A 9509-nucleotide genomic window follows, 5' to 3' on the forward strand; every position below is an offset into this window, starting at 1 on the left:
GAATTTTTTCCTGCTGCTACTTCTGCCTATGAGTGTCTTCCATTCAACCACGCCAGCTTCGCTGGGCCGGTGACATTGGTTCTGGGGTTTGTTGTCTGTTACCTGCACTACTTCTCCACCAACTTTGGTCTCAGGAGGGAGAGGGCTAACTCCCCACACACTGGCTGCCTTTGTGCTTAGGATTTAGAACCTAAAGTTGTGATAGGTATCATTCATGACAGTAGTGTGTCAAGTCCCTGTTCTCACTGAATCCTGTGAAACTTTCAGATACAAATGACTCCCACCAAACAGAGACTTCTTCCCAAGTCAAGGATAATAAGGTAAGTCTCGGCTGTGGCTTTTCAGGAATAAAGAAGATCCCTTATAACTCACCTAAGTAAGAATATGTACTCATGTGTAGAGCAGAGGACCCTTAATTTCTTAGGAAACACCCTACTTCCCTCCCTTCTTTTACTCAGGACTTGAAAGCTGCCTACATAAGGTTTGTTAGGTCTTATCTAGATGGTCCCAAATAAAGTTAGGAACTTACTGTGCAGAGTAGCACCCCTGGCCAGGAGCTCTGTCTTGGACATCGGCCAGGCCTGCACCCCAGCCCCAGCCCCCTCCTCACCCTCACTAGGCTTCACTGACTCTCAGCTATAAGATGGGAACATGGTGGCACCTCATAGGTTTGTGGGGGTTGAGTGAGACAGCACATGTGAGCTCTGAACTGGGTGCCCGGCACGTAGGGACTGATCCGCGGATAGACTGAGATTAACGTCTGAGTTCCTGCCTTTGATTTGACTTTCAGCCTCTAGTCGAACGGTTTGAGACATTCTGCCTGGACCCTTCCCTCGTCACCAAGCAAGCCAACCTCGTGCACTTCCCGCCGGGATTCCAGCCCATCCCGTGCAAGCCTTTGTTCTTTGACCTGGCCCTCAACCATGTGGCTTTCCCACCCCTTGAGGACAAGTTGGAGCAGAAGACCAAGAGTGGCCTCACTGGATACATCAAGGGCATCTTTGGATTCAGGAGCTAACCAGGCTCTTCGTTGGGGGCAGGGGAAGATTCTGACTCTTAATCTGTATTGTGAGAAAACCCCAGCAGGTTCCATGACATTAAATCCAGGTCTGCATTGGCCCCAGGCAGGAGTATAACATCCTCAGCCCTGCATTCCTATGTCTTGTGTGTTTGTACACTTCCATTCTTAACCAGCGTGCCAGAAGGGCACCCTGTCGTCTTCTGGTAAATGTGTGCAGGGTCCTCTGCCCATACCCTCTGGGGGCAGGGCTCCTGCCATCTGGTCTCACGTGAGCCATGGTTGATTACCTTTGGTCAGTAATGTGTTTGTGGGGGTCCACACCAGGCACAGATGGGGGCCCGGAATGTTTTGTCGTGTTTCTTCAGTACCATGGATTTGAAATGAACTTACCCTTGCTGTGAGCATCCAGAATCCCTTGAAGAGTTTGTCCGTGACTAGGAAACATTGGCCGCGTCACCCAGAATTACAAGTCAGCCTTATTCCCCATCACCGCCAAGTGAAAGTTAAGAAGTTTCAGAACAAGCAAAGAGCTCTATTTTTAGAAGAAATATGTTACACTCAGAAATGATGAAAACAAATCTTATATTAAAAGGCAGAGATGCTGGCTACCGTGCGCATGTTTTACCTACCCTCGCTCGTGTCCTGTCCCAGTTCCCTCCTTGGAGCCTGGTCGCGTGCGCTTGTCCTGGCACGTGTTTCCCGGCTTCCCAGCAGCATTGATGTGTCTGGTGCCCGATAAGAGACTGTTGGGTGCCCTCTGTCTTTAGAGTGCCCAGCCTGTCATTTTTAGGTGCCATATATTTTGATCAGTTTCCTTCCTGCTCCTTTATTTTTTCCTTAGTCAGTTTTTTATTTCTATTCTAGTATCCATAATAGAAATCGCAAAAGCAATATCAGAAAGCAGGGAGTGAAAATGACTTAAGCATGAGGTGTGTGAGACGCATTAAACACACTGGGCTCAGTGGTGCCTCTGTTTCCCCGGAAATGGCAGAGATTGCCAGAGGTTAGAAGAGGATGGCGGGGAGACAGATCAGACGTGGCTGTTAGACTTGAGTGTTGGCAGTGTTCTTGCGATGCTCAGAGATAGGATCTCTTCTTCCGCCAGGATTTGCTTTGGGTCTAAGAGCCTCAGGAAGCTGATTTTTTTTTTTTAACTGGAAGTTTCATCATCTGTGCCACACAACTTAGGGATATCTTTCCTCTCTCTCTGCCTCCCTCTGAAGATACAGCACAGATGATCTTAGGTTGAGGTCCTGGATTTTGGTCCTGAAAACTCGGTCGGTGTTCCCAATGGGCCGAGGGAGCACTGGGGCCCTTCGTCCTCTTCCTCAGCCTCCTCCAACTCCCTCCCCGGTGCGGTTGGCAGCACCGGGGCTGTGGTCCAAGGCTCTGCACCTCCCTCGCCTCGTTCTCTTGCTGACCTGGGCTGTAGCCACAGCTGGGGCGTCCTTCTGCGCCAGGAGCCCAGTTCAAGGCCCACTGCTGTCCTCCAGCCTGCTTGTGGCCGGTGTCTGTGGTGCAGTGGGGATGGGGCCGGGGCTGGAGAAGCTCCTTCTGTTCCCATCTGGGAAGATGTTTATGTCCCTTAGTCTTGCTCACAGTAAGTCCTTCCAGCCCTTCCTACTATCTTTAGATAGAGCAGGAGCCAGAATCCCGAGTCACTCATTTGAACCTTTTCTAAGCTGCCGCTTTCTCATGGCTGCACTAGACATGCCCTTCCACGTGGTGTCCCTGCTAGCTGTCCTGAGTAGCAGTGGCTCCTGTCAGCCCATGAGGCCGTGACAAGACACATTTAGTGTTAAAAGCACATGTTTACATAAGACAGACCCGGCTGGGCCGAGGTCTCGGTTCGCTCACACATCCCTTCACGTGGACTCCCTAGACCTTAAACAGGTGGTGTCATGGGGGACAGAGCACAGAAAGCAGGACCCCATTCCTGTCCTCAGGCCTGGGAAGTGGCCGTCGCCTCTCATGGGAACAGGGTCAGAGTTAGCCCTGGGCTCTTCCGTGGGCCGGGCCAGACTCTGCTGGGCAAACTCACAGAAGGAGACTGCAGAGGCTGCGCGGTCCTTCCATGAGAGCGGCGGGGGGGTGGGGGGGGTGGCAGTGAGGTCTCCAGGAGTAAGGAAGGGATGTGGACACTCGCTCTGCCTTCAGCAGGTCCTTCCTGCTGCTCTGGCTCGTGTCCCTCCCCCAGGATGGGCTGTGACCCTGGAAGAGTCTTCTGCCTCCCTGATACTGAGAGTAATAGGGAAGCTCAGATAAGTCAGTTTTTAGAACATGCCTGAGACTGCGGTTGAGTCTTTATTTTCTGATCTGTCGGGTGGTGATGGTTTTGATCTGCAGAGACGTTAGAGGTAAAAGCTCTGCGTATGAACTTAGAGGAATAAGGTTGAACCTTGGATGGGAAAGACATGATTTGGCCAAGTCTGTCACCCTTAACTCTGTTCGTTCTGTTGGTAAAAAGGAACGTCAGGCAGTTGGGACTGGACAGGCCCCCCCTCCACTGCTCAGTCTCAGTTTTTTCCCTTTTATATGCATTGTTTGCCGTACTCGCTCTGAGTTTCTGTTAAATCAGCTGATGATCCTTGGATTCCCTGTTTGAAATGAAACACTGCCAGGCTTGGTTCCATCTCCTTCCTCTGGTGGCAACCTGAGCCTTTCACCACAGCCGTGAGGTGACAGCCTGGGGTGGCAGGTACCCGTCCACCCACCACAGCCCTGGACCTCTTTGCCTGTCTTTGTTCCCGAGTCTGAGGTGATGGCTTAACCCCCAACCCCAGGAGAGGACGCTCGGCTGCAAGGACTCCAGGACAGGGGCTGCACCCTTCCTGTTCACTGTCATCACCATGGCGATGCTAATTTCACACACTTGGCATCAATTCTACACAAAAGCTAATTGATCACAGAATTCTAAACAGCACGTTGCTGTCTGCAGCTTTGAGAAGCTTGGAACCTTCAGAGGTCTAGAAAATGTCCAAAGATAGCAAAAGTATGTGATGGTTCTCTCTTTTTTTTTTCTCTGTAAGACACTTACTGCTACAGGGGAGATGGAAACCAGATTTAGCTGTAAAATTTATTGATGTTCCAAAGCAAAGAGATAAATTGGAAACTGCCTACATCATGACAACACCAACTGGAAGAACCTAGCCTGTTGTTCTGTGAGACATTGAAGACCCTGCGTGGGCGCGGGCGGGGACACACAAGGGACCGGCCCAGCCCCTCGCTGCAGGAGTCTCCCCTCCGCATAAGCACCCTGTGGCCCAGGAAAGGCTCTGCGAGTGTTGGCGAGCCGTGTTGTCGGTCGGCACAAGTTAAAATACAATTTCGGCTGATGAATACTGGTGGAGCACTTTTATCTGGCCTTTTCCAGCTGTTCAGGGACTGTGATCTCAGAAGCTATGGTACTGTTTTGTTGCTTTTGCTCCCAGGGCGGGATCTGGGGCAGCTCTGGCTGAGGACATCTCGCGCTGGTGCCGAGACCAGCAGCTCCAAGGCAGGTGGGCGCTGCTTTCCTCCCTCCCCGCACCCACTGTGATTTGCATTGTGTTGGAAAGGGGAGCCTTGCTGCTCTGTGGTCCCTGTTTTCAGCAGGCGGTTTTGTTCACCTCCATTAACTGCAACTATGTGTCCTCACGCTCAGTCTGACTCCTTGGAAGAGAACCACGTTCTTTTCTGTTAGGCTGAACTTTTCCCACGGATCTTCTGGCAGGAAGCAATGCAGTCCCCACAGGCAGGCAGCCGGTCCCTGGAGCTGGTGATGCTCGTCAGCTCTGGCTCCTCTTGGCTTGGAAGGGGGTGGGGGTCGTCACCCATAAGACAGGGGCACCTGGTTGTCTAACATGCAGACGGCTGAGTACCTGGTGGGCCCCTGACAGATAAGAATCTTCTCCCCTCTGCTCCCCACAGGTGGAGCTGGCATTAGAAAACCGTGCTTCTCGTTGCACTGCTGCCTGTGGGCCCCATTCACGCCTGAGCCCTGGCCTGGCCCTGACCCGGGCCTCTCGGGAGGAGACCCAGCCTTGCTGGGACTGAATCTGCGTGGCAGCCTCTCCTCCTCCTCCTCCTCCCTGTAGCCTTAGTCTGAGCCCACGGTCCAGGATGTGTGCGCTGCTGTGCATCGAGCTGCGGGGCCACACGGCTGAGGGTGCGCAGGCCCTCCGGTTCACGGTGCCCCCTCCCTTCTCGCAGCAGACCGCCTCTCTCTCTCCCCTTCCCGGAGCTGTGTCCTGCGGGGTCTAAGCAGCGGCGTCACAGCAGGTGGAGGCTAACGTGCTGCCCCGTGTGCCTCCCAGTTTCCTGGCAATGGAGACGGATTCGGCGGGCCTGCCCCTCAGCTAGAAGACTGTTACTAATTCTTTCATTTTCCCCTCAGACTGGGGAACGGGGCTTGCTGCAGCTGAACCCCCGCTGCTTTAACACAGCCAGTGTAACTCTGTCCCCTGCTGCCATGCTGGCCTGCTCACCTTGCAAGGGACACAGCTAATTAGCCGCCTCTATCATATCTGAACATCTCCATAATGGGGCTGCAGGTCCCCAAAGGCCAAGCCATTGTCTCCAAGGTGACAGGCCCAGAGCCCTTGGGGACACCTGGAGGCCCAGCAGTCCCCGAGTGAAAGCGGGCAGGCTGCAGCCCTCTGGAACGCAGCGGGGCTTGTGCAGCAGGTGGCTGCCGCAGCCCGGATGTGTGGGCTGCACCCGTACTGGTCCCACAGGTGAACTGGGGCCGGCCACAGTTGCCCAAGGCTAGAGAAAGGGAATCACTTCTAGGGAGGGACAGGCATGCAAGGCAGCCTTGACCTTGCCCTCCCAGCCAACTGGGGACCTGCAGACTCCTGAGGTCCCCTCTGTGCTCCCTGTCTTGAGACCTCGTATGGAGAACCCTGCTCTCCCAACATGGGCAGAGTTGGTTGGTCAGTTTGCTTGAGTTGCTTCCTCTAAAATCCCTGAAAGACCTAGAAGTCATAGCCAGCACCTGCTTCTGCCCGTTCTGCTCTAGTTGGGCAAGCTACAGTCCCCTCCTCTCCAGGCTGACCTTTGGCATTTATTTTTATCAGGCCAGCTGGGCAGCCATGCAGCCAAGAGAGCCTCTTCCAGACCGCCCAGTGGATTCCCAGGGCCTCTGTCCCCCCCAGTGCCTGTGGACAGAAGGAGACCCATCCCCTAGCTCCCCACCCCACCAGCCCTTGTCCTCTCTGCCAGCTGGTGCAGGTGCCTTGGCTCCTCAGCCGGCCACGGAAGTGTAAGGCAAGAGACGTTACCAGCCAGCTTTGCTCAGATAGCTGAGCTTATGTACAAACAGGGCAATTTCCTGAGATGGCAAAGCTTGTCCTGATCCAGGAGCATATGGAAGCCTAACAGGTTATGGTTCCCAGGGCAAAGGAGATAATTGCCACTATCTGCTTCATCGGAGGTGATTACCACTAACTGCTGCATCAGGGAGGATGCCCCTTCCTGCAGGACCCCTGAGCTGGAGGAGAGGGCGGGTAGCTTAAGCCCTGGCACGCTAGCCAAGCTGCCACCCGGTTGCCTAGCTACGTGCCCTCATGTGGCCTCAGAGCTGGGAACTGAGGTGTTTTCAGCTCTGAGCAGCCCTCCTGCTCCAGCCTTGGGCCTGTGAGCTGTGAGTGGCCCATGTCAGCCTGCCTGGAAGCTCCAGGCTGGGGCGTGTGAGTAAGCTGCCTCTCAAAGTCAGAGCTGGCACAGGATGGAGGGGGGCTTGGAATTAATTGATCTCCAGATCTCTCAGTCCACAGAGGAGAAGCAAGTGCCAGGTGAGGGGACAGCCTCGGGGCAGGACAAGAAGCCAGGTCCTGGGCCTCCTGCTTGGCTCAGAAGGAGGAGGTGTGGCAGGGGCGAGGACTGGGAAGGCTAAAACTCGGGACACCCAGTCCAGCTTCTCAGTCATAGAGTATTATAATGTGAGCCACAAATCCAAGCCTCATCCGTAATTTTAAATTTTCTAGTAGCCACATTAAATAAAACTAGCAACACCCTTTCCACCGTGTGAGGACAGCACGACAGGTCTTCGACCCTAAAGAGGCCCTCGCCCGACCGGGCTGGCCCTCAGGTCTCAGGCTTCCAGCCTCCAGAACTGTAAGCAGTAACCTTCCGCTGTTTATAAGCCAAAAACAGTTTGAAAAGCCGCAGGTGAAATTAATTTTTGTAAATACATTTCATTTAACACAATCTACCCCAAATATTATTTTGACCTGTAATCAATTTAAAACATTGAGATATTGTACATCCTCTTTTTTCATTCTCAGTCTTTGAATTCCGGTGTGAATTTTACACTTAACAACACATCTCAATTCAGACTGGCCACATTTCAAGTGCCCAGGAGCCACAGGGGCTGGGACAGTGCAGGTGGCCACCAAGGCCATCAGCCCCAACCTGGCCTTCTAAATGAATGACTCATTTTTTTCTCGGATATTTAGAACCCTATATCTTTCTTTGTCCCTATCCTTTCTGTTAGTCCTGGGGACTGAGGTCGCTGCCATCTGAATAGAAGCATCCCACAGTGACAGCCGCCTCAGAGACCTGGCTCTTCCGGCCTTCTGCAGGTCAACCCTCTCTGGAAGCTGGGGTCTGATTTGGGGACTGATTAGACAGTCACGCCTGGAATTCAGCTCTTGTTTTTCCTGCAGTGAATCAGTCTGTCTTAACCTCTGGGGCATGTGAGGGCTCCCCATGATACTCATTTATTTCCGAGGGGGCAGGAGGGTGGCTTCTCCAGACAGGAGGCAAAGCTCAGATATTCCAGATCTCAGCCTGCCTGCCTTTCACCACCTGCGGGCTGTAGCCCTCTCCACTGCCCAGCTCAGCGGGGCGTTCCCTGACTGCTCCCGCTCCTGGGGCTTGAGTCCTGACATTTTTTCCAGCCCCTGCTTCCCATGACCACCACCTCCCAAGAAGGAGCTTGGAGTTCTCGGGGAGGCGGACGGGGACTGAGAGCTGCTGTCTCCTGGCTTGGCTTTCCTAGGCTGGGGCCATCATCTGCCCAGTCTCAAAGATAAGGAAAGGAGCTGACTCAGGTTGGTGATGAGAGGCCAGCAGTTAGGGCTGGTTCCTGAACCCTTAGTCGTTTAAACAAATGAGCCCCTTTCTGAGAACAGTGGATTGCAGGCATGCAGCGAGTGATTAGAAGAAAACTGTCACCCAGGAGTAACATGGGGAGAGAGACTGGAGCAGAGGGTGAGGGGCCTCCTGGCCCAGCCTTCCATCGCTGGCTCCGTCTCACTGTCACACTCAGCTGGGAGGAGAATGTTGGCAACCACTCTGCTTCCTCATTGCTGCTTGTTCTGTCAAGGCCTCCTGCTGCTCTCCCCACCCCCACTACCACTATCAACCCCTGCCCCTCCAGGGTGGGTGACTCCAGTGTCCCCTGTCCAGGGCCAGATTCAATGCAGTGGCTCATTAAAGGGATGCAGCTAAAAGGACCTCCGGCCTTTTCTGTCCCATGGAGCATAAGGCCAGTCTCAGGCCTCTGCCCCTGATCTCCCCAGTCTCCCGGGACCCTTATCTCTTCCCTGGATGTTTTCTGCTCTCAGCTGGGCCTGCCAGGATGTCCTAGTGCTCCAAACCCAATATGTCTACACCGCTCCCCACTAGCTCCCCCTCAAATGCTTCTTCCACCAAAACAAATGGTTCCAGGAATGACTCCAGATCTATTGAAGGGGCTTCTTGAGTTGGGCCAGTGAAATGAGTGCCTGGAAACAGGGGGACCCACTCCTTTCTTGAAGACCCTGGGGACAACTGCAGGAGAAGGCAGCTCCCAAGATGACCTCTCTGGCCCTCGATGTGAGGAAAAGGCTAAGAAACTGGCACTGCTATCCAACTTCAGAAAAGCCACCAGGGGCCACTTTTGGGGAATGAGGAGGGGCAGGTAGGAAAACCCAAGTACAGCGGGTTCCCAGGAGGCTCCGCCAGACCTGGGGCTTAGCAGCACCTGCAGGCTAGTGCTGGGGGCCTTGGAGGAGGGGCCCAGAGGAAGTCCCAGCCCCTGAGGAGCTCGCCTGGAACCCTTCTGAGGATCCCAATGATGCGCATCTGACTGCATCTGGCCCTGGAGCCGTGGGCGGATGGGATGACCAGCCAGCCAGATGAGCAGCCTCAGGCCAGCTGGGTGGTGACCACTTTCAAAATGTGCCTAGTGCCAGTTGTCTGGGGCAAATGCCCCCTGGCTGCCCCATCATGTCAGTGGAGGACACGGAGCAGAGACCTGGGCGCCCTGGTGGTGAGCAGAGAGCCCAGGCCTTCCCGCCCACCCTGAGCTTCCCCCAGCTGTGGGTGGGGGCCTGCCTGATAGCACTGTGTTAGCTGGAGGTGTTTATTAACCCCGAGCCTCAGCTCTAAGGTCGGGCCTCTGTCCCTGAGCCTGCACACGCATCCGCGCGTCCGTCTGTCTGGAGCCCTGTCCCTCCTGGGCCTGGCTGTTTTCCCATCTGGGTGTGACTGCTGCCGGCTCCCTCTGGGTGTGTAGGTGTAA

The 9509-nt window shown here is 54.4% G+C and overlaps 1 protein-coding gene across 1 annotated transcript in view; it reads left to right on the top strand.

The window, feature by feature from the left end:
• SRP68 (signal recognition particle 68) overlaps positions 1–1627 on the top strand; it is a 28303-nt gene extending 26676 nt beyond the window's left edge. Inside the window, exons 15-16 of the mRNA XM_010983846.3 lie at positions 268–320; positions 791–1627. Of these exons, the coding sequence (XP_010982148.1) occupies positions 268–320; positions 791–1018 (281 nt within the window). The 3' untranslated portion in view covers positions 1019–1627. The remainder of the gene's footprint in view (positions 1–267; positions 321–790) is intronic.
• The last annotated feature ends 7882 nt before the right edge of the window (positions 1628–9509 follow it).

This window comes from Camelus dromedarius, chromosome 16 (assembly GCF_036321535.1).
Source record: "Camelus dromedarius isolate mCamDro1 chromosome 16, mCamDro1.pat, whole genome shotgun sequence".
Lineage (NCBI taxonomy): Eukaryota > Metazoa > Chordata > Mammalia > Artiodactyla > Camelidae > Camelus > Camelus dromedarius.